Source organism: Hypanus sabinus, chromosome 2 (genome assembly GCF_030144855.1).
Source record: "Hypanus sabinus isolate sHypSab1 chromosome 2, sHypSab1.hap1, whole genome shotgun sequence".
Classification (NCBI taxonomy): Eukaryota; Metazoa; Chordata; class Chondrichthyes; order Myliobatiformes; family Dasyatidae; genus Hypanus; species Hypanus sabinus.
Window position 1 is genome coordinate 39,332,098 of NC_082707.1, and position 24,302 is coordinate 39,356,399.

Consider the following 24,302-nt stretch of genomic DNA (forward strand, 5'->3'; position numbering starts at 1 on the left):
CTTCAGTGTGGGCGCGCCGAAATACTGAGAGGAGGCTGTGAGTTGCTGTCACTAACAGGGATGCCAGTGTCAAAAAAAATCCGTCTCAATGTTCACGGCGCAGGGCTGCGAATGAATTAAAGTGGTTTGAATAGCCTCTGATCCTGGTCTGAGCGCGATGTTTTGGCCTCTCAAAATATTTGCCTTCTGTTAGGCGTAATATGTTTATCAAACGCAAGAGCATTACTACATTTAAAGGTGGAAATATATGCACAAATATATCAAAGTCGCTCAGAAAAAAAGCGCGCCCCCCTCCCTTTCGGAAGGACGCGATTGGGCGTGTTCATTACCCTTGCATAACACTAAGAAAGTTACACAACGTTTCAATACTTACATAAGTGCAGTCGGCGCTCGTAACAAGAAGCCAGGCGTCTGTTGGTGAAGCCTTAAAGTGTGTGAAACTGAGCAGTCCAGAATCAAGGTATTGTACAGGCTGTGCTACGACTAAAGCTCAATTGTTTCCTTCTCATAGATATTGCTTAACTGCTGAGAAATTACCGCACATTGTGGAAACTGATTCTTTTGCATTTGCTCAGGATCGAGGATAACCTGCTTCCAACCCAGTTCTGAGGATCCTGAGGTATCAGTTACTGCTCCTGCAGCAGAAGAGAGAGAATGCACAGGCAACCACAGTTTCTAATTGTGTATTGTCTTGGGTAAGCCCTTAAGTGAATGATTGCAGGACATCATTTTCCAGTTTCAGATTAAGTGCACCTGCAATATTCCTTTTTTCCCTCCATCCTGATTGATCTAGTTCTTCCTACACCCACAACACCCTACTTCTTTACCCTCAACCACACACTTCTCCCACTGGGTCACCTTTTGCCCCCCCCCCCCCCCCCCCCCCCCCCCCCCCCCCGGTTGTTTCCATTTGATCACCCCCACCTCCCTTCTTGATTTCATGTTCCACCTTCCTTTCCTACCTAATTCCATCATCTGCAACCCTTTCTTCTCACCACTTGTCACCTGCCAGCCTTTGTTAGTATTTCTACTTTTCCCATCTCCTCCTGCCTTTTGCCTCTCTCCCCTTGGATCTACCTAACACTTGCCAGTTCTTGGCCCACCCCTTCCCCCTCTTTATATTGGCTACGTTCCCCCTGTCGTTCAGTCTAGATGTTGGGTCTTGACCTGTTATATTGACTGTCTCTTTCTCTCCATGGATGCCTCCTGACCTGCTGAGTTTCACCAGCTTCTCAGTCCTGTTGCAGACTCTGACACCTGCAGTCTCCTGCGTCTCCAGGACGTTATTTATTCTGAGGTGACTGAATGGCCAGCTTTTTGAGGTTTTTAGAACTGTGCCAGGTCTAAACTGAGAACCTTCCTAACAAGTCGGTGATTGGATAACGGAGGCACAAGAGACTGCAGATGCTGGAATCTGGATCCGAAAGCAAACTGCTGGAGGAAATCGGTGCATCAAGCCGCACGGAGGCAAAGGAATTATCAATATCCCGGATCATGACCTTGCATCAGTGCAGAGGGAAAGTAGCCAGTGTGAAGTGAGAGGGAGTCGTGATAGAGGGACTGGTAGGTGATAGGGAGCAGGTGAGGAAGGGATGATGGGCAGATGGAGCCATATGAGAGAGGGGATAGTGAGGGTGGGCTAGAGAAGAAAAAACGCAAGTGTGGATGATGGGCTGATACAAATAGGAAAGGGGAAGAGAACCTGGGTGAACTGGTTTTGGGGGTGGTGGGAAGGAATACACGGGATTGGGTTGAAATTGGAAAATCCAATGTTCATACCTTAGGTTGTAGACCAGACATGGAAAATGAGGAAGTCTAGTTTGCACTTGGCCTCACTGTGATGGTGGAGAAGGTCTAGGATAGGCACGTCAGTGTTGGGAAGAAAGAGTCAGGAGACAGGAAGGGCTGGATGCAGAGGGATAAACAGATGAAGGTGTAACATAGAAACATTGAAAACCTACAGCACAATACAGGCCTTTCGGCCCACAAAGTTGTGCCGAGCATGTCCCTACCTTAGAAATTACTAGGCTTACCTATTGCCCTCTATCTTTCTAAGCTCCGTGTACCTATCCAAAAGTCTCTTAAAATACCCTATTGTATCCGCCTCCACCACCGTCGCTGGCAGCCCATTCGACGCACTCACCACCCGCTGGGTAAATGACTTACTCCTGACATGTCCTCTGTACCTTCTCCCCACCACCTTAAAAATGTGTCCTCTTGTGGCAACCATTTCAGCCCTGGGAAAAAGCCTCTGACTATCCACACGATCAATGCCTCTCATCATCTTATACACCTTTTATCAGGTCATTTCTCATTCTCCGTCGCTCCAAGGAGAAAAGGCCGAGTTCACTCAACCTATTCTCATAAGGTATGCTACCCAATCCAGGCAACATTCTTGTAAATCTCCTCTGCACCCTTTCTATGGCTTCCACATCATTCCTGTAGTGAGGCGACCAGAATTGAGCACAGTACTCCAAGTGGGGTCTGACCAGGGTCCTATATAGCTGTAACATTACCTATCAGCTCCTAAATTCAATTCCATGATTGATGAAGGCCAATACACCATACGCCTTGGAGTAATGGAGAGAGTGGTGCCTGCTGAAAGCAGAAAATGGGAGGGGGGAAGATGTGACTGGTAGTGGGATTATTTTATGCTTTACATTGAATTACTCTATAGCCTTAGGGATTAAGTAACACATTTCTAAGATGAACAACTGTGTGTGTATTATCCTCCAGAGAGACCAGTCAGAAATCTGACCCATCAAAATTGTCTAACACCTCACTTCTACGGTCTTCAGAATCAGGTTTGATATCTCCCACATATGTTGAGAAATTTGTTAACTTAGCGGCAGCAATACAATACAATTCATGATAAATATAGAAAAAAAGAATTACCATAAGTGTGTGTGTGTATATGTGTGTAATGGTTAAATTAAAAATAGTAGTGCAAAAACAGAAATGATAAAAAAGTGAGGTTGTGTTCTTGAGTTCAATATCCATTTAGAAATCAAATGGCAGAGGGGAAGAAGTTGTTCCTGAATCGCTGGGTATGTGCCTTCAGGCTTCTGTACCTCCTTCCTTGCAGAATTATCAACCACTCATAAAAAGCTCTGGAACTATGAAATAATGTGAATAATCTCAAATTCAAGTTCAGTTTACTATCATTCAGCAGTACACATGTTTACCGCCAAACAAAACAATTTTCTTCCGGACCAAGGTGCATAACAGTACATATAACTCACATAGGAAACACATGAAGTAATATTACCACTAATAAGTTAATAATAAGTTGCATATACAATACAAGTTAAAAAGTAAGCATGATGACAGTACTGGTGCTTCGTACATGATGAGACCATGTTGTGGCAGGGAGTTTAGTGGTCTTACAGGCTGGGGGAAGAAGCTATTTCCCATCGTAAATGTTCTTGTCCTAATGCTATGGTACCTCCTGCCTGGTGGTAAGGGGTCAAAGAGATTGTTGGATGGATGTGAGGAATCATTGACAATGCTTTTGCAGTGTTCCTGATGAATATCTCTTTTGGGTGGAAGAGAGATCCTGATGGTGGTCAGATACCTGGCAATTCCCGTACCAGACGATGATGCAGCTGGTTAAGACACTCTTGATGGTGCTCCTGTAAAAATTGGTTGAAATGGGGGAGAGGAACCTCACTCACTCAGTCTCCTCAGGAAATGGAGTTGCTGCTGTGCCTTCTTGACCAAAGAAGAGGTGTTGAGGGAGTAGGTGAGATTGTCCATTACGTGCTGCTAGCTCTCTGTAAAGAGAGTCGTGTATGCTCAATGAGGAGTGGTCAGCCTGCTCCTTCCTATAGTCCATTGCTTAGTTTTGTAATTCAAAACAAAACATGAGTCTGAAAATGTGGGTCTAACTACATGTTTAAGCAAGGTGTGCACATATCACATGGTAGGGTGATGTATTTCTGCATGTAATCCATAATGAATTATTTAAACAAAACTTTAGTTGTACCATGGAGAGCATTCTGACAGACTGCATCACTGTCTGGTATGGAGGGGCTACTACACAGGACCGAAAGAAACTGCAGAAGTTTATAAATCTAGTCAGCTCCATCTTGGCACTAGCCTACAAAGTACCCAGGACATCTTTAGGGAGGGGTATCTCAGAAAGGCAGCATTCATTATTAAAGACCTCCAGCACCCAGGGCATGCACTTTTCTCACTGTTACTATCAGGTAGGAGATACAGAAGCCTGAAGGCACACACTCAGTGATTCAGGAACAGCTTCTTCCCTTCTGTCATCCGATTCCTAAATGGACATTGAAGCTTTGAACACTACAGTACCTCACTTTTTTAATATACAGTATTTCTGTTTTTGCACATTTTTAATAATCTATTCAATATATGTAATTGATTTACTTGTTTATTTATTATGTTTTATTTTATTTTTTCTCTCTCTGCTAGATTATGTATTGCATTGAACTGCTGCTGCTAAGTTAATAAATTTCACATCACATGCTGGTGATAATAAACCTGATTTTGATTCTGATCCTGATTCAAACAAGAATATTTAATCAAACAAAATATATAAATAAGATTATTCAAAAATATTACTGGAAAATTAAATATACAACACTCCTCCCTGCTCAGCCATAAACTCCAACTCAATAGAGAATGCATCTCAACTATATACACAGTATACTATATAATACAACTATCATACAGACATCCACAGCATAGTGAATTTTTAAATTGTCCCATTCAGGCCTAAAGATTTAATCGCTGTAGAAGCTTGCTTACTCTTGTAGGATAATATCTTTCCTTGTCAAGGGGGATTACACTGCTTGGCAGCTGAGACTTGTGGCTCAAGTTCTGGGGCCTCCTCTTTGGTGGTTGTAGGAATTGACTCTGAGACTGTGGGAAGTGGTTCTGGTAGTGGTAGCCACCTTCTTTCTTCTTCCTTTGTCTTCTTCACATTTGTGGATCTTGGGAAGGTGCATTTAGTTCACTGAAGTATTCTCTTATTGGATCCTTCTACTGCTTCCTTTTAGATCTGATCTCTCCTCTTGGTTTCCTCATCCACAACATCATCTGACGAATCCTCGGTTTTCGTATCTCCATTGACTCCTTTCTTTTTGGCCTTCCATTCATCCAGCTGGATTTTGATCTTTTATTCTACTTTTACAAGCAGCTCTTTGTCTTCAACTGGCAGTTAATGCAATAACCGTAATGCATACAGAGTAGATTCTGGTTCTTTATACCCAAAAAATCCAAATGTTTACAACTCACTCCCAGTTTAAAACCAAGCCACATTTCACAGTTAACTGCTGGATTAACAGATTAGAAGTTTTCTCAGATACGTTGCAAAAACTTGTAGTCAGACCACTGCTTTCATCACTTTCATGCTTCCTCTGAGCAGCATGGTCCTTGTTTGGTCCAATATGCTTTCCAACAGGGGCACAAGAGGTTGGCACCAACACCTGTTTGTCTTCTGTTGGGTGATGGTTCATGGTGTTTGGCTTACAGACAGTTGTGGCATCATCCAGTACATTTCCTAATTTGCTTTCAGTTGGCTTCACTGCAGGGTTTATGGCATGCAAATGGTGGATGGATCTCCAATCAAGTTGTAGTTGTCAGCCAGTCATGTGCCAACAATGCTGATCCTCCTGTTTTTACCACATATAAGTTCAAAGTGGCTCATTTTTTGCTGTATTTCATTGTTATGAATGTCATGTCCCACAGGAATTTGATTTTCTCCAGTACAGGATCTTAGTTGGATATCTGCGGGCTTCAGTTTAGTATCTTTGAAATGCCCCTCAAACTTATTTTGTGGAATGACTGAAACAGCTGAACCAGAGTCTAATCCCATTTTAATTAATTTGCCATTCACTTCTGGCCCTAAGCCATAGTGCATGTCTGTTGTTAATTTTTACACTAAATTTCAAGGCTAGCCAGCCAGTGCTGTAGTGGCATCTGCCTGGACTTCAAGGCAAGTGGACCAGGATTCAAATCAGGTCAGTCCCTTGCACGCTTTCCATCCGTGCTGGGTTGAGCTAGCAACTCGGCCTCGTTTAAAAAACCCCAGACAAGTGCTAAAAAAATGGTAATGTTGCCACAAGGCACAGAAAGGAACAACAATAACATATCTCAAGCTACACAGTCCTGTGTTACTCTCATCATTGCCAAATTTTTCATCAACGGCATGTAGATTAACGCTCTCTTTGAAACAGCAACTTGACATTTTAGCTTTTTCTCTTCCCTGAACAGTACATTCATTTCTGTCCACCCAACTTGCTGTTTGTGTTTGTCCTACTTTGTTGCACTTCCTGCAAGTTTCACCTTTAAATCTGTGTTTTCTGTGGGCCTCAGCCACAACAGTACTACTATTTATTCAGCCAGGCTGGTTTCTGGTTAGAAACTGCAATTTTGTTCACGCTCACTTTCATTCCCGACTGCAACCCAATTGAGTCTCTGTCTGCAGTTTTCATTGAAATAGCAATTTCAATTGCTCTTTTAAATGTGAGCTGTGCTTCAGTTAGGAGCCATTTTTGAATACTTTCTTTTAAGATTCCACAAACTAAACATTCTTTCAGTGCATCATTAATACCATTACCAAACTGACAATGCTCAGACAATCTCTTTAATTTAGTCACGTATGGCAAAATGGACTCCCCTTCCTTTTGATTCCACTTATGAAACCCAAAGTGTTTGGCAGTCAACAATGGCTTTGGTTCTAAATGCTCCTGCATTACTTGGACAATCTCAGCAAAGCTCATTCCTACCAGTAGTCAATGAGGAGTCAAACTTTGAAGCAAACTATGCCTTTAAACCCAATGCTCTCAGCAAAATTGGTACTCGCTTTCCATTGGCTACTTCACTTGCTTCAAAGTACTGTTCCGATAGCTCAATATACATGAGCCAATTACTTGTTGTGTAATCAAACTTGTTAATCTTTCTGATGTAGCCAGTCATTTCTTTAATTTTTTAAAATGATTATTATCACTTGGTACTCACTCTGTTTGAACCTGTTAATTCTTCCATTTTCTGACACTTTTCAAAAACAAACTCGATTGCATCTTCCCTTCCAAAGAACATGCTGCACTGCTTTTTTTAACTCAACCTTCTCTGCATGTGCTGTGTGCGCTGCGCTTTTGCACGACCATCTCCACATGTACTCTGCTGCGTTTTTACGCAACTGTCTCCACATGTACTCTGCCGTGTTTTTTAAATCGACTGTCTCCACATGTACTCTGCTGCGTTTTTACGCAACTGTCTCCACATGCACTCTGCCGTGTTTTTTAAATCGACTGTCTCTGCCTGAGGTGTGCTGCATGTTTTACTCACCATTCGTCTCGCAGAAATTTTATGAAACTCCTTCTTACCAGACATCCCTAGAGTTGCAGCTCATTAACCCCTTGCTACCAGCCACCGGACTCAGTGGTGAGAAAACCACCTTTCTCAGCCCCCATATGTCTAGGATCAATATGACTTGGGTTCCACCAAAACCAGGAAGTTGGAATGTCTCGCCCACCCAACCCCAATCTGAGTGAATACCGTGTAAATACTGGCACCGTGCAATTACTTGTTGTCAAGAATTAACAGTTCATACACTACATACTATTATAAAGAAAGTATACTTATAAATGTTAACTTAATCAAGAAGAAAGAAAAAAAGAAAAGGAAAAGGCCCATCATAACTAAAACAGTCAAATGTGCACAGGTTGGACCTCAAATCTTCCAAAAACTGATGGGTCCAATGCACTCATGGCGCCAACTCCTATTCACTGATCACTGTTAGAATTTCTCCTCTTGGACTCCATTGAGTCACACATTACCAGTGGATCGAATCCTACAGCCAGTTCTCCCTAGCTTCTTCTCTGTCCATTTCCTGCCACAAAAGACCTCAACCCACCTCACTATCCATCACAAAACCTCTCTGCCACCATCCTGATTAGATGACACGACATTCCTAAGCATGAACATCACAACCCCTTATCGTTAATGGAAGCCCAAACACTACCAGCAGAACACACTGCTTCTACAGAAAGCCATTAAATACAATACTTCACACAAAATGCTGGTAGAACATAGCAGGCTAGGCAGCAGGCTTGGACATCACTTCTCCCTATAGATGCTGCCTAGCCTGCTGTGTTCTACCAACATTTTGTGTGTGGTGTTGTTTGAATTTCCAGCATCTGCAGATTTCCTCATGTTTGCAAATACAATACCTACAAGATTAGGGGTAAAATATTAACCAGAGTGTTACACTTACTTCAAATGTCTTGCTGCACTTCCAACAGGTCAGTAGCTGTCTTGGGTTTGCTTTAGAAAAGTAGCTAGTCACCAATGTTATGTTTAGTAACTTCAAAACATAAAACCAGTTCAAAGGAAGATATTGGAGTCTGAAAATGATGGTCTAACTTCGTGTTTACTCTGAGTGAGGATCACACATATCACATGGTAACATGATGACAAATGCAATTCACATATTTATACGTATACTGTAACCCATAATGAATTATTTAAATGAACAAGAATGCTTAGTCAAACTATATATATATATATATATATATATACACACACACAAGATTACTGAAATATTAAATAATAACATCCACGATCATCTCTTTGGTCTTATCTATGTTGAGACTCAAGTTGCTGTGCTCACTACATTCTACCAGCTGTTCTTCCGCCTCTCTGGATGCCATTTTGTCATTGTTGTTAATGAGTCCGACCACTGATGTATCATCAGTGAATTTGTTGATTCAGTTTGAAGTGGATCCAGCATGCGTCAACAGCGTAAACAACAGTGGGCTGAGCACACAGCTTTGGGGAGTGCTGGTGCACAGCGTGATGGAGCTAGAGATGTTTCTGGCAACACAGTCTTTCTGTCAAAAAGTCCATGATCCAATTACAGAGAGAGGTGTTGAGACCCAATGATGACGCTTCTGAGGGATGATCATATTAAATGTGGATTCCTACCCTTTATTCATATTAATCTTTTCTTTCCTAAAAGTTGATACTGGACCTTCCTAAGTTTCAAATATATTCTCTTGGAAGAAGTACAAATTAGCCATAAACTCTGTCCGACAGGCAACATCCTTAAACTTTCATTTATGTCCATAACTGATGAAATTTGCAACTATTTTCAGGCAAATTTAAAATAAGTGGATTTTATCCACTTTTAGCTTTTAAACTGTTGGACTCAAGCATCAGACATAATAGCTCAGTTGATATTTTTTGGCTGCAGATAAAATGCATGTTTGAATCTGTCAAAAAAATATACTGTAAGAGTCACCAAGTGTGGGAATCCCATGGTGTAGTTAAATATAAATGGACATAAACCTCCTTTGAAACTCGCTTCCTGCTTTTTTTTCTGTTTGCAGGTGGTTTGGTGAAGCTTGCAAGTCGTTGTGCTGTGGCCACTCTGTATCTCATTTCTCCAGACCTTTGTTTTCTCCTTTGCTGCTGAGCATCAAACATTGAACCAAAATGTCTTCAAAAGGCAAAAGGCCATCCAAGAAGTCTGTAGGTGAAATGGAAGGTTTGGACCATGAGCAGAAGAATGAAGAATCAAGTGAAAAAACAATAGAATTTCCTACCTCTTCCAAGACCCTGATGGAACCTAATCACGGTGATTCAAGTCAGAAAGAGAAACCAAAACACCCTGCTAGGAGAAAGAGAATAGCGGGAAAATGTGAGCCAGGACAAATTGAGAAAGAATTGTCCAACCCTTACAGAAATAAAAGTAGAAAAGTTGAAGATCAAATATCTCCCCCAGGAAGGGAAACCATGTTAGAAAGCATTAAAAAGTCACGCTTGTCCACTGCAATATCAGTTGAAGAATTTGGTTATAACAAAAATCGTGTCCGTCTTCTTTCCAAAGACAACAGGATCCGGGATAACTGTCAAGGAGTTTCCTACTGGATGTCACGAGACCAGCGAGTGCAAGGTATGTCTGTATATGTCAAAGGAGGCAACAAGTTCAAGTTCAGTTTATTGTCGTTCAACTGTACTCGTCTATACGGCCAAATGAGACAACATTCTTACAGACCAAGATACGCAACACAGTACATATAACTCACACACATAACACATAAAGTAATATTACCACAAATAAACTAACAAATACTAAGGTGCATATATGATACAAGTTAAAAAGTAAACAGCATGATGCTACTGGCACTTTATACGTGATGAACCTGGGTGGTGATGGGGAGTTCAGTAGTCTTACAGCTTGGGAGATACAAATATAAATATATATACTCCATAATGATATATTGTAACTTCACCATGTAGAGTGTTTTTAAGAAACAGTCAAAAACAAGTTTATTGTCATACGCACAATTACACATTTGCCTGAGAAACTTGCATGTGGCAACAACACAAGAAATGCAACATTCACTAGAAAAACATGAATTATAAACATTTTTTACAAGAAAGAACACAATTAGAAGAAAAATAATGCATTACTGTGCAACGTTGTCAGTGATCATGCTGTTGCTATACTGAGGTAGGGTTCTGCAGATTGGTTCAAGAACCCAATGGTTGAAGAAGCTGTTCTTGAATATACTGGTGTGGGACTTCTGACAGATCGTAGCTGTGAGAAGATGGTATGTGCGGATGGTGAAGATCTTTGAGGACTAACATTGTTTCTAAAAGACTCTCATAATTACAGTACTTCCTTAATTCATTAACCTTTGATTTAATACCTTGACACTTTCAGATACAAGCTTTCACTTTTATTACAAGTTTTATCCAATTAAGTGAATTAGAATTCTCTGTTGGCTTTAAGCGATTAAGTCCAGTGTGCCTGGATCAATAGTTCAGGTCTGTGGATACTAGTCAAGTAATTTAATTAGCATATTACTACACTTGGTGTTTAGAAACACAGTATTCTGTTTAGCTGCTGGGTTTTCACTACAACATTTGTGGCTTGAAAACTTGAAAGCAAACTTTCACGTAAGATGAAGAGCAAGTTTAGTGTTTGGATTTAATGTGAAAGCCTGTGAGAGAACAAGCTTGTCTCCTTCTGCATGAAGTGGTGTTGAAATTAATTAAATCTGCCGTTCAGTTGCAGATATATTGAGGTACCCAAATATGGAAAAGGTATTTTGATGTCAAATTGCAGTATTTCTTTTCTTTTATATTGTATTAACTGCAATACTTCAGCATTATTCTGGAATCTGATCATCTATCTGCTATATCTTGACAAATTATGAATAATTTTATTCTCACAGATAATTGGGCTTTCTTGTATGCACAGTTGCTTGCTCTTGAGCATAAACACCCAATTCATGTTGTCTTCTGCCTGGTCCCCAAATTCCCAGATGCTACCATCCGCCAATTTGATTTCATGCTGAAAGGACTTCAGGAAGTTGCTGAGGTAAGTAACTTAGAGTCTTCCATGTTCAGGAAGTTGCTGAGGTAAATACTTTAGAGTTTTCCATGTTCACTAAAGTATTGTACTGCATCTCTCAGATCACAAGAAGTTTCAAGACTAAAAGGGCTACAGGATACAAATAATGACTTCAAGCAGATAGTACTTCTACCTTGGGTATATGCAATGAGTTTTAAAGAATGCCATTACCATGAGAGTGGCAAGGATGTGGCGTTCTCTCCAATGGAATTCACCAGCAAGAAAGACATGTTCTTCAGAGGATAGGATGTGAGAATAAAGGACTGAAGGTTATGCAAAGCAGAAATAGAAAACTGGCAGGAGGCTTGATTGCTTAGGGTAACTGCTTATGCTCAACAGCCAGATTCTGTTGTGTGTACTTTCTGCAAATCCTTCTATTTATTGCCCTTGCCAGTAGATAAAGGTCCACTCAGTGTTGGTATTGCGTTTTGTGAGACTTAGCAGGGAAATGCTCGACACCTTCTTATTAAGAAGTACCTCAGGGTAAAAGATGATTTGCTTCCACTCCCATTCTATGGCTTCTGAGGTGGGGTGTTAAGGATACAGAGGGAGTTCCGAAGTATGCCACAGCAGGGAAAGGAAGTGTCTGATAAGTCAGATGATGTGCTCCTTCCCTCACTTTCACCTCAGTGTTCAGTGCCTTTCCACTTATTACTCCGCTTTGAGTGGTCACAGGCCTGGGATTCCTACGAGATGATGAAGACGTTACACTTTTTCAAGGAGGCTTTGACAATATTCTTTATGCATTTCTCTGTCTTCCTGAAAAGCATGCCTTGTTGAAGCTCAGAGTAGAATATGTATTTGGTAATCTAGCATCAGGCATACAGAGCCTATAATCTGATTGTTGTAAGTTGTTGAGTGTTGCTAGAGCCCTGATGGTGGGTATATTGGCCTGGTTTGCTTACACTGTCAGTAATCAGTTACCCAAGCCTTGCATTAATCTTCTAGACATTCTCATCAGGGTGGCCTGTCATAGAGTGGAGAGTCCCTTCATTGGTGCCAATTGCAGCAGCTGTCAGGACAGTCCAGATATCAAATGTCCAAGTCAAAGTTCAAAGTAAATTTATTATGAAAGTATGTAAGTATAACCATAAATAAGTAAATAAATAACGCTGAGAACATGAATTGTAGAGTCCTTGAAAGTGAGTTCATAGGCTGTGGAATCAGTTCAGATATTGTGGATATTCTGTGGTTCCTTTTGGATGGGACCCATCAGATTGTCTGTGAGTTCCTACTTACAAACAGCTTTCTTTGCTGAGTCATTAAGACCTGCAAAATTAGTTTTACTGCAGCAGCATTTCTGTTGTATTATTGGATAGGTCCATGGAGAAGAAAGAAATGCTATAATTATTTAGCATTTATAGATAACCACAAGCAATTATTCAGCTTCTTTATAGCAATTTGATTTTGATTTTCTCAAGACAGCTGTTTAGTGTTGGACTGTAGATTTACATTAGCATAGGTTGTGGAGACAAATTTTCTTCCTTCAGAGATTATCATGGAGCTTAGAAAAACAGAGGGCTAAGCAGTGGGGAAACTCTAGGCAGTCTCTAGAGTAGGTTACATGGTCAGCACAACATTGCGGGCCGAAGGGCCTGTATTGTGCTGTAGATTTCTATGTTCAATATTATATTATCAACCACTTGTTGTTTGGCAAATTCGTAGCTTTCTGAACCACTTCTGTTTTCTAGTGAGGATTTTTTGGAATTGAAAATATAAGCAATGGGAATAACTTCATCCTATCATTATATTTAAAAATGAAAACAGAACAGCCTGAGAACAGAAAGAGGAGACAAATAATTGTCACCAGCTACCGTCAATGATCTGATGGAATTGAACAGGCAGAGTGTGAACTGGTGGGCTTTTTTAACTGAATGTGTATTGAATATATCCTTGCAGGAGTGTCAGGTGCTGAATATTGCTTTCCACCTGCTGACTGGTTTTCCTAAAGATGTGCTGCCGGCGTTTGTCAAAGAACACAACATCGGTGCAGTGGTTGTAGACTTCTTACCATTACGTCTCCCTCTGCAGTGGATTGACGAAGTGAAAAATAAATTACCAAAAGATCTGCTATTTATCCAGGTACGTGTTCAATGTGTTGGGGTTCAAACCAGAAAAGTGTGCTGTAATGTTTTAGTATTATCTTCCTTTCATTTGAGTGTTTAGCATGTTCTGAAAAATACCCTAAAATGAAAGTTATGTTCTTTCATATAATCCTCCAGTCAATTTTTCTACAACATTTCTGCTGCCTTCCTGAGCATTTTACTCCAGCTGTTCACCAACATCTGCTTAAATAGTTAAACTGAACTTTTTGTGTAGCACACACAAAGTTCTGGAGGAACTCAGCAAGTCAGGATGAGAAAGTGGGAGGAGGGGTAAGGGTACAAGCCGGCAGGTAACCAGATGAGGGGGAAGGTGGGTAGGTGGGGACGGATGTTGACGTGAGAAGCCGATAAGGGAGGTGGAAGAGGTAAAGGGCTGAAGAAGAAAGAATCTAATATGAGATGGCAGAAGATCATGAAAGTAAGGGCAGGAGGAAGGGAACCAGAGGGAACTGCTGGGCAGGTTAGGAGAGGAGAAGGGGTCGGGGGTAACCAAAATTGGGAAAGAAAAAAGAGAGAAGGAGGGAAGGGGGAGAAATTACCAGAAGTTGGAATAATCGATGTTCATGCCATCAGGTTGGAGGAGTTCTATTTTCTTTCTTCATCCCCCCCTCACCTGGTACCTGGTCTCACCTTTCATCTGCCAGCTTGTATTCCTTCCCCTCCTCCTACCTTCTTATTCTGGCATCTTCCCTCTTCCTTTCCAGGCCTCGGGGTCTCAGCTCGAAAAGTCAGAACTGTTTACTTCCCTCCATAGATTCTGTCTGACTTACTAAGTTCCTCCAGCATTTTGTGTGTGTTGCTCAAGGTTTCCAGCAACTGCACACATCTTGCTTTTGATACGGGACTGCTCCCACCCCTGATTGCAGCCATCATTGTGGAGAATAAATGGTTGTGCAATGCCTGGGAATCCCAGCCCAGATGGATTTACTAACTAGGCAGTCAATCAGCTTCATCAAAGTTTCTTGATGTGTCTCTGTCCAAGTGATTGGTTTGCAAGAGGACACACAGCTCCTCTTCTTATTTGTCTTTCTGATACTACCCCTAATGGTCACTGTCATCTCTGCTTTTTAACATGTCATAGAGGGGCATCACAATTTGAGAACGTACTGCCAGTAGTAGCTTAATAGACTTAGGATCTTTCTCAGTTCTCCCATTGTGCCTGGCCTCTTCTCTTTTAGCGCTGTTACTGTTACTGTGTCCACAGGATCTATCCAATTTCCTCCAAGCCAATATGCAGGACAGATCAACAGTACCAGAAATGTTTGGTTGAAGTGATTGCTGTACAGTGGGGTCACACCAGTTACTGAAAGCAAAGGTTCACATACTTTTTCCAACAAATACATGTAATATTGGATCACTTTCCTCAGAAACATAAATTAACAATGTTTTTGTGTTATTTATTTAATTGTGTTTTCTTCATCTAATTTTAGGACTTAAGTGATCACATTTTAGGTCATATTTATGCAGAAATAGAGAAAATTCTACAGGGTTCACAGACTTTCTAGCACCACTGTGCTAAGCGAAATCCCCTGTGTTTTGTAGGATTTTCTGGTCAAAGGCACGTTGTTTCCATACCAGGCCGTAATGCAGCCAGTCAGCACACTTTCCACCACACGCCTATAGAAGCTTGTCAAGGTTTCTGATGACATGCCAAACCTCCACAGACTCCTAGGGAAGTAGAGGTGTTGTCGTGCTTTCTTTGCAACTACATTTATATGAATCCAATTCTGATTCTGATTTATTATTTGACCTGGATTTTTAACTATTTTGTATCCTTTCCTCAGAGTTTAGATGCTTTAATTTAAGTATCAGATTGTATGTTCTTCACTGCAGCACTTCCAATACCTGGATAATGGAGCAGGTTAGCTGTAATGATCACTGTGCTCCATCCAGCTCTGGTATTACAGCTGCTTAATTTGTGATACATATCAGAAGATTCAATTAACTTTATGCACCATTGCAGTACATTTCCTTCTATTATTCTTATTCATAGATTTAATATATAAATAATTTTGAATATCAAAGTCTGTACTGCTCTAAAGATATTGATTCTAAAGAGCTGAGGATCTATTTTCACTTTATTTCACAATGAAAAGTGATTAAGTTACACCTCAGAACATTTCACAATTAAGATGGTTAATGCAGAAATGCTTTGCTTACCCTTATTGTAATATCCAGATGTTTTATTTGCAATGTTTAGGTGGATGCTCACAATATTGTACCTTGTTGGGTAGCTTCAAACAAACAAGAGTACAGTGCCCGAACAATCAGAAGGAAAATTCATGATAAGCTCCCACAGTTCCTGACTGATTTTCCTCCAGTTATCCGACATCCATATAGTTCTCCTCAGAAAGTCCAGGTTAGTATCATAGAACAATTAATCCAGAATATTATCGACTTAATTTAACATTACAAAGTATACACTAATGGCTTAATTCTTCAAAAGGAATGGTGTTCATATGAGGAAGCTTCGTACAGGTTTATACTTACTGCTGTCAGAGGGACCAGTACTGAGTTTCTGCACACATAGCTATAAATTGGTCTTCACTGAACACTAATAAACAATTGCTTCCTTTTGTTAAAGATTTAAACTTGCTAGCTGATTGTATAATTTCTTGTAATGGCCATCTGCAAATCTTTCAACCTTGATCAAACTACATTTGGATTTCTACAATTTTTCCTTGGGCTAAGAGCACAGTTATTCATTCACAACATAAAACTTATTTTGAGAATGAAATTCGTTTTCATGCCAATGACTATCAGGCAAGAATTGTAGCATTTCTGATCAGATGTTACTATAAGATCATTGAAATTTTTAAAAACTGACCACAAATTAGTTTTCTGATTCTAATGCAAGTTTAAGTCTAGATTTATAATCTTCATGAAAGAAACAATGATTTGTTATCTACTCATTTGCATCTGATTTCCCTTTGTTTAACAAGGATTGTAGAATTACAATAGCTGTCAGTTGTGTAGTGGGTTTATTTGATCTCTCTTACTTGAGTCACCTGATTATCATTCTAGATCATTGATTGGGATGCAGTATACGCAAGTCTTCAAGTGGATCGCACAGTTCAGCAAGTTGACTGGGCAAAAGCAGGAACTACAGCAGGTCTAACAAAGCTAGAGTCATTCATTAAGGAAAACCTCAAGCACTTCAGTACAGACAGAAACAACCCAAACAAGGCCGCCTTAAGTAACATGTCACCATGGTTTCACTTTGGTGAGTGTCTTTGAAGCATTTAAGATCAGGAATTCAGGGTGACGCAAATGCTTCTGGAAACACTGTAATACTGTATGGAACTCAGAAGATACACAGACAATGCAATGGAGGAGAACTTAAGACATTAATGTGAAATTTTGTCATTAAGTAAATCCTACAAAATTGACACAATTAGAGATAATTCATATTTAAACTGTATTTGAAATATTAACCACTTTTATTTTCATAGTATATTCTTAATCTTTGATCAATAGAAAAAAACCCCAAGGAGGCACATATTGAAAGTGGTGTTGCGTTAATGGAACACAGTGAGTGGTCCACAGATGGAATTTACAGTTAGTTAGGATTAGAGCCATGAAAAAGATGTAATTTGGATTTTTATAGCTTATGCCAAGACTGAGAAGCTGTTAAGAATTATGATTTATTTAAAAGGGAATTGAATAAAACCATACGAGGAATAGACACAGGAAAAAGGGAAAGAATTTTGATGCTTTATACTACCAAATTTATTTGCACTGTTAAGAGATTAATTGGATAGAATAGTCTTCTGCAATTCTGTCAAAGTTTTACCTTTGGCCTAATTTACAATTAGGTAGCTCTGAATTTGTGTCTCCATTGAATCCTGTTCTCCTTTTACAGGTCAAGTTTCAGTTCAGCGGACAATCCTTGAGATAAAGAAGTTCCGTAACAAGTTTAAAGAGAGTGTAGACAGTTACATTGAAGAAGCTGTGGTGCGGCGGGAGTTGGCAGACAACTTTTGCTTTTATAATAAAAAGTATGACCAGTTTGAAGGTGAGGCTGACATTGCTACATTTCAGCTTGGGTTGAGCATCGAAAAATTAAGTGCTTGCATTACCCTGGCAGTTTTTGACATTTAAATCTTAAATTAAGATTGTTAATTGAATTCAGTTTTAGTTGGATATCGGTATTCTACCAATCTATGGAATCTTTTTTATTTTGATTTTCTTGTCAGCATTATATACTGCCGACAAAATGAGTAAGCATTAAGCTCCCAGTCCACCCCTATGCAGTGACCTGATTGCATCACTCCAAATTAATCACTATGTTTTAAACACTCACAGATATGCCAGTAAATGTACTTTAAATGCATCTCTTTTGCTCTATTTAATCTTTGTGACTTTGGAACTATTAAAAGTTTGGGAAAGCAATCATTTTTCATCTCTGATAAATGAAGGGATGAAGGGATTAAAAGTAACATTAGCAAATTTGCTGATGACAAAGCTGGGTAGCAGTGTGAAATATGAGCAGGATGTTAGGAGAATGCAGGGTGACTTGGACAGATTGGGTGAGTGGGCAAATGTATGGCAGATGCAGTTTAATGTGGATAAATGTGAGGTTATCCACTTTGGTGGCAAGAACAGGAAGGCAGATTACTATCTAAATGGAGTCAAGTTAGGAAAACGGGAAGTACAATGAGATCTAGGTGTTCTTGTACATCAGTCTGAAAGCAAGCATGCAGGTACAGCAGGCAGTGAAGAAAGCTAATGGCATGCTGGCCTTAATAACAAGAGGAATTGAGTATAGGAGTAAAGAGGTCCTTCTGCAGCTGTACAGGGCCCTGGTAAGACCTGGTAAGAGTATTGTGTGCAGTTTTAGTCTCCAAATTTGAGGAAGGACATTCTTGCTATTGAGGGAGTGCAGCGTAGGTTCACAAGGTTAATTCCCAGAATGGCAGGACTGTCATATGTTGAAAGATTGGAATGACTGGGCTTGTATACACTGGAATTTAGAAGGATGAGAGGGGATCTGATTGAAACATGTAAGATTATTAAGGGATTGGACACGCTGGAGGCAGGAAGCATGTTCCCGCTGATGGGTGAGTCCAGAACTAAAGGCCACATTTAAGAATAAGGGGTAGGCCATTTAGAACAGAGATGTGGAAAAACTTTTTCACCCAGAGAGTGGTGGAAATGTGGAATGCTCTGCCCCGGAAGGCAGTGGAGGCCAAGTCTCTGGATGCATTCAAGAGCGAGTTAGATAGAGCTCTTATAGATAGCGGGGTCAAGGGATATGGGGAGAGGGCAGGAACGGGGTACTGATTGTGTATGATCAGCCATGATCACAGTGAATGGTGGTACTGGCTAGAAGGGCCAAATGGCCTACTCCTGCACCTACTGTCTATTGTCTATTGATTTTCCAAACATAAAGGACCACAAGACTGAAAATGAACTTTGGAATGGCAGTTTTTATCTTGACCATGCCAAACCTTAATTTTTTACTTGTATTATTTGCTTCTCAGGTGCCTCAGAGTGGGCACAGAAAACTCTAAAATTGCATAGTAGTGACAAGCGGCCGTACCTGTACACCCTAAAACAGCTAGAGGATGGGGAAACACACGATACCTTGTGGAATGCTGCACAGGTAAACAGAAACAATTTGTTCCACAACTTTGCATTTCGGGCACGAATGCACATCAGTGAGTTCTGAGAATCCAAGATAGCCATAGACGTGCATTTTCCAATGTTTGACTAAAGTCAGATTTTTGAGAACGCTCACAATGTGAAAAGCCATTCAGCTCATCCTAGTGAATTCATACAGAATGAATACACGCTCCTTTATTCCTGTACTTGCTAGCACCTTGCTGGTATTTATTTTCCTGTGGATTTCAGCAACAACATCTGTTTTCTGTAGCTTCAGATGGTCTATGAAGGGAAAATGCATGGTTTTTTACGAATGTATTGGGCTAAAAAGATTTTGGAGTGGACCTCTTCACCTGAGGAAGCATTGACGTTCGCCATCTATCTGAATGATCGTTACCAACTTGACGGAACAGATCCAAATGGATACGTGGGTAAGCTCAAAACTGGCATGCATTATCTAATAAATGATACCTAGAACCTCCGCATACTAAATCTACAATGTATGAATGGGTGATTTTGTAGCACCTTCCTTGCCATTTGCTGGAAACAAACAAAATCAAGAGCAAGTGATAGTGTAATGCAGCACAGATACATGTCTGTCGGCCCATCGAGTACATGCTGACCACTGCGCCCGTGTAGTGGTTTCCTGCATTTGGCCCATATCCATCTGAACCAATCTCTCCAACTGTTTCTAAAATGGTTTTATTATATTTGCCTCAAGCACATACGCTGGCAGCTCATTCCATCTGCTCATACCCTCTTTATGATCCAATTGCCCCTCAGATCTCTTTTAAATCTTTCTCCTCTCACCCTGCCCCTAGTTTTGGACTCCCCTTCCCAGAGAAAAGACTACTACATTGCTTATTATCTATGCCTCTTATTTTAAACATGTTTATAACACTGTTCCTCGTTGTCCTACGTTCTAAGTGATAAGGACCTAACCTTGTCGCTCCTGATAACTAACTCAGGGCCTCCTTCCAGTCAACATCCTTGAAATCTTGTCTGCGCTCTTTCCAGTTTAACCATATTTCCCCATAACAGGGTGACAAAAGCTGTACACAGCAATCCAAGTGTAGCCTCACCAACAACTTAGCCAACAGCAACTGATGACGGCCAGCCTGCTTAATACCGTTTTCACCATTCTGTCTGTCTCTGATGCCACTTTCAACAAACTATGCACTTCTACTCCTAAGGACCCCTGTTCACCTACACACGCTAGTGTCCAACCATTCTTCGTATAGGCCCACTACTGGATTCACTTTACAATATCGCAGCTATCTGTATTGAAATCCATTTTTCCACACCTCTGCTCACTTCCCTAACCAATTAAAATCTAGATCCCACTGTAACCTATGCTGACATTTTTCACTACTAATGCTAATTTTGTGTCATCCATAATTCTACTAATCAAGCCTTGTGCAATTGCATTAAAAGTCACTTGTATAAATAACTAATAATAAGGATCCCAACACCAACCCCTGTGACACACCCACCAGACACCAACCACCATTCCAAGGTATCTCATCCTTGGAAAGATTTGCTGCCAGATATCCAGAAAAGGACAGTGAAAAAAAACCCAGAGTTAGTGGCTTTTAACAGTTTTTAAATCTTACCTCATTTTTAAAAGCACCAATACTTTTACATCCAGAATTAGCATGCAGAGGACACAGAGTGGTCACAAAATATTAGCAGGATCAAGGGAATGGGAGAGAAGCAGTATATCATCCCCATTCTTGTGCTAATGTTGTAGCCAACTAGAGTTAAAATTTATTGGTACATTATTTTGTCGTAGAATCACAAAATGATGCCATAGTCTCCCAGAGCAAGGAAACAGGCTCTTCAGTACAACCCTTCCACACTAACCATTTTTACTTTTCGTGGAAAAGAGAAACTAAAGAATTCAAATCTTGTTCTTTTGTTGGAACTGTGAAGAACTGCACAAATGACCAGAAGATGCCACTTTGGAATGATCTACGTTGCCCCTCCAGGTCTTTCAAAGCAAAAGACTCAGTTTTAATCTAGTCCTGAAGAAGGGTCTCAGCCCAAAACTTCAACTGTTTGTTCATTCCATAGATGCTGTCTGACCTGCTGAGTTCCTCCAGCATTTTGAGTATTTTACTTTGGATTTCCAGCATCTGCAAAATTTCATGTGTTCTCAATTTTAATTTATTCATTTATTGAATGTAGTCAGCATTAATGGCCCTACATTTACTGGCAAATCCAAGAAATGACCAAAATGTGACCCCTTCATCCACTATTTCATTTTCGCATATAGTAACAGCAGGAGAAGCGGTGGTAAAATTACCCTGAAAGCGTGTGTCAACACATTACACTTCTATCGTGCTAGCAGACATTAGAAGAATATATTACCAGGACACAATTACAATCCTTTGCCAAAATGACAGCTAGGCTTCGTGAGGTTAATTTTACAAGGAACATTTATTTAAACATTCCATTTAAGGTTTGGGACTGACTGAAATTTAAAGATACCTTGAACTTTTCAATGGTGAAATTAGGAAACACTTCTCCATTCAAAAGTTAGTACAAAAAAACATATGGTTTTCAAAGTGATTTGTGTTGTAATTTGCCTTCAGCAGCACTTAATACTCACGTAGTTAAATCTATGTTTCATACTTCTAATTACCGTATTTAACACTTTGCCCCACAGGCTGTATGTGGTCAATCTGTGGAATCCACGACCAAGGCTGGGCAGAGCGACCGATCTTTGGCAAAATTCGTTACATGAATTTTAATGGATGCAAGAGAAAATTTGATGTTGTCCAATATCAGCAGAAGTACAACCACAAGAAGCTCACAAAAACAAACTAAGATCAATGTTTGCTTTTATAATTGTGTAACCTGATTTTAAGTGCCTTATCACTTACTGCATTCTACCTCTGCCATAGTCCTAAGCTCCATTTCCCTCCTGAAATGTCACCACCTCCCTTTCCTCTTTAAAACAAAGGCCTTTTATATGGCTTTTCATCATCTTCCCTGGCATGCCATGCTCCCATGAAGAGCCTCAGGATATTTTACTAGATACGATCTATAGCATAATTACAAAGTTGCTGAGTCTCAAGAAGATTTATTTTCCTTAGTTGAATGAAATTGAGGCATAAGAATGGTCGAGGGAATAATATTAGACAGTGTGTAATAAGATTTGGAGAGATGGAATGTGCAGCTCCAGGAAAACCTGTTTAACAGGTCATCATAGCCAGTGCTTTTTTTGAAGTGTTGTTTTTACTTCTCATTTTTTTTTACAAATGTTAACATCCTTGAGGACTTCTGGGTCATAGCTGTTGGTGGTGATTGGTGATTGCCTGATTTTAAGAGTGTGTTCTGATCCAGTGAGAATTTGAAACATGGAAAGCAGAAGAGAGAATCAACTGCAGGATGATCACTATTTAAAAGTTCATACGTCTTTCACAAGTCTTTTTTATACAACCTACAAATAAAACCATAAGACATAGGAGCAGAATTCGGCCATTTGGCTCACCAACTCTGCTCCACCAATTGATCATGACTGATTTATTTTCCCTCTCAATCCCATTCTCCTGTCTCTTCCATGCAACCTTTAATGCTTCAGTAATCAGGAACCTATCCACCTCTGCTTTATGGACTTGGTGTCCATAGCCATCTGTGGCAATGAATTCCACAAATTCACCACCTTCTGGCTAAAGAAATCCCTCCTCATCTCTGTTCTAAATGGACATCCTTCTATGCTAAGGCTGTATTCTCTGGTCCTTGACTCTCTCACTATTGGAAATATCCTCTCTACATCACCTTCAATATCTAGGTCTTTCAATATTCAGTAGGTTTCAATGAGATGACCCCTCATTCTAAACCTCAGAGAGGCCCAGAACCATCCAATGCTCCTCATACTGTACATTAATCCCTTTGTATCCTGAATCATTCTCATAAATTTCCTCTGGGCTCTCTCCAATACCTGCACATCTTCTCTTAGATATGGGGTTAAATATCCTCTGGAGTGTTACTGGTTCTCTATCTGCTTTGTATTCTATGTTGTGCCTTTACTATGGTATCTATTCACATGAGTGGGGGTAGCGCAGTAAAAACAAAGGGAATAAATTACATATTTTTGCTTATTTCATTGAGTTTGTAGCTTGGGACCAGTGAAGGTCATACCATTTGATGACCACTAAGATATCGCTGACATAATGCTCAGTAATGGTTAATTGTATGCTTGCTAATTGCTAATAAAGGTTCAACTTTCGGAGGAATCATTAGAGCTGTGGGCGTGTCATGCAAGTATAAGAGTTCATACAGTAGCAGGCAAACAGAAATTGATTTGTTTTGATTTTGGATTAGATTTACTGCTAATTTCTGTCAGCAAAAGTTTTCGACAGTGATACCAAATGACCATCAGCATTCAGGCATGTCCCTGCATCAGGAGCACTACAGCCTGGAGCAGCTTGTGGCAAGTAATGACTTTTTGTTAGTTCATGTTGTGTGTTTGGGTTTGAAACACAGTTTTCAATGGCCATCATTGCCACGCCCAGCTGGCTTGTTCTGGAAAGCTGTGTGTTTGAAGAGTTCAATCCTTGGTTCTGTTGAAAAGCTGAAGAACTGAGTTGCTTCCATTGTTGAAAAGCTGAATTGAAACTGCCATTGTTTTGTCTGGTTTGCACACTTGGAAGACAAAGTGAGTTTAGCTGGAAGCAATAACTTGAAATCAAGACCAAGAGAGAAATTAAACAAACGATGTTGAAGGTCAGTTTCTTAGAGTTTTTACAAAGCCAAAGAACAGGCTGTGGCTAAAATTGAAAATTGAAAAAAAAATAAAATAAAAAATTGAAGACAGTGGGTCTAATGTAGGTACAGCACGTTCTATTCTAGCAGAATGACCCGTGTGTGGTACCACATCAGTATGCATTAAAATGGAGGCTGATTTAGCTGAGTTATTCACAAGGCCACAAATATTGAGGGATAAGCATGCCTTGAGGAAAAGGCAGAACAGCTTCACAGAATAATGAAACATTTTGGAAGAACATGAGCAATTCTGAAGAAAAATGGAGCAGCTTGATTTGCAGCCATGTTGGCCAGAGTTAAAGTTCTAAGTGCTGTTGGTGCTAAATGTGCTCCAGCAGGGCAATTCCATGCTGTGAGTTCCTATATAAACAGAACAGAGAACATCCAACATGCATGATATCAATGTGGATACATTTGAGGAAAAAGAGTCA

General features: G+C 40.1%; 1 protein-coding gene across 2 annotated transcripts; it reads left to right on the plus strand.

Annotated features, from left to right (window-relative positions):
- The first annotated feature begins 323 nt into the window (after positions 1 to 323).
- cpdp (CPD photolyase) lies at positions 324 to 23,336 on the plus strand. Of its 2 annotated transcripts, XM_059988902.1 has the most exons (11): positions 324 to 460; positions 576 to 695; positions 9,360 to 9,925; positions 11,214 to 11,359; positions 13,292 to 13,474; positions 15,698 to 15,856; positions 16,522 to 16,720; positions 17,360 to 17,512; positions 18,981 to 19,102; positions 19,373 to 19,532; positions 21,770 to 23,336. In XM_059988902.1, exons 3-11 carry the CDS (start codon positions 9,466 to 9,468, stop codon positions 21,928 to 21,930), a joined length of 1,743 nt encoding a protein of 580 aa, XP_059844885.1. In that variant the 5' UTR covers positions 324 to 460; positions 576 to 695; positions 9,360 to 9,465; the 3' UTR covers positions 21,931 to 23,336. The 2 variants fall into 2 exon arrangements, with proteins under 2 accessions (XP_059844885.1, XP_059844894.1); XM_059988911.1 differs by lacking the exon at positions 576 to 695 and having other exon boundaries at positions 353 to 460.
- The last annotated feature ends 966 nt before the right edge of the window (positions 23,337 to 24,302 follow it).

Excerpts from the sequence above, each read along its gene's own strand:
- cpdp (XM_059988902.1), top strand. The coding sequence starts at position 9,466 with ATGTCTTCAAAAGGCAAAAGGCCATCCAAGAAGTCTGTAGGTGAAATG. Across the intron at positions 16,721-17,359 it reads GTCACCATGGTTTCACTTTG|GTCAAGTTTCAGTTCAGCGG; the intron begins GTGAGTGTCTTT and ends CTCCTTTTACAG. Across the intron at positions 17,513-18,980 it reads AAAGTATGACCAGTTTGAAG|GTGCCTCAGAGTGGGCACAG; the intron begins GTGAGGCTGACA and ends TTTGCTTCTCAG.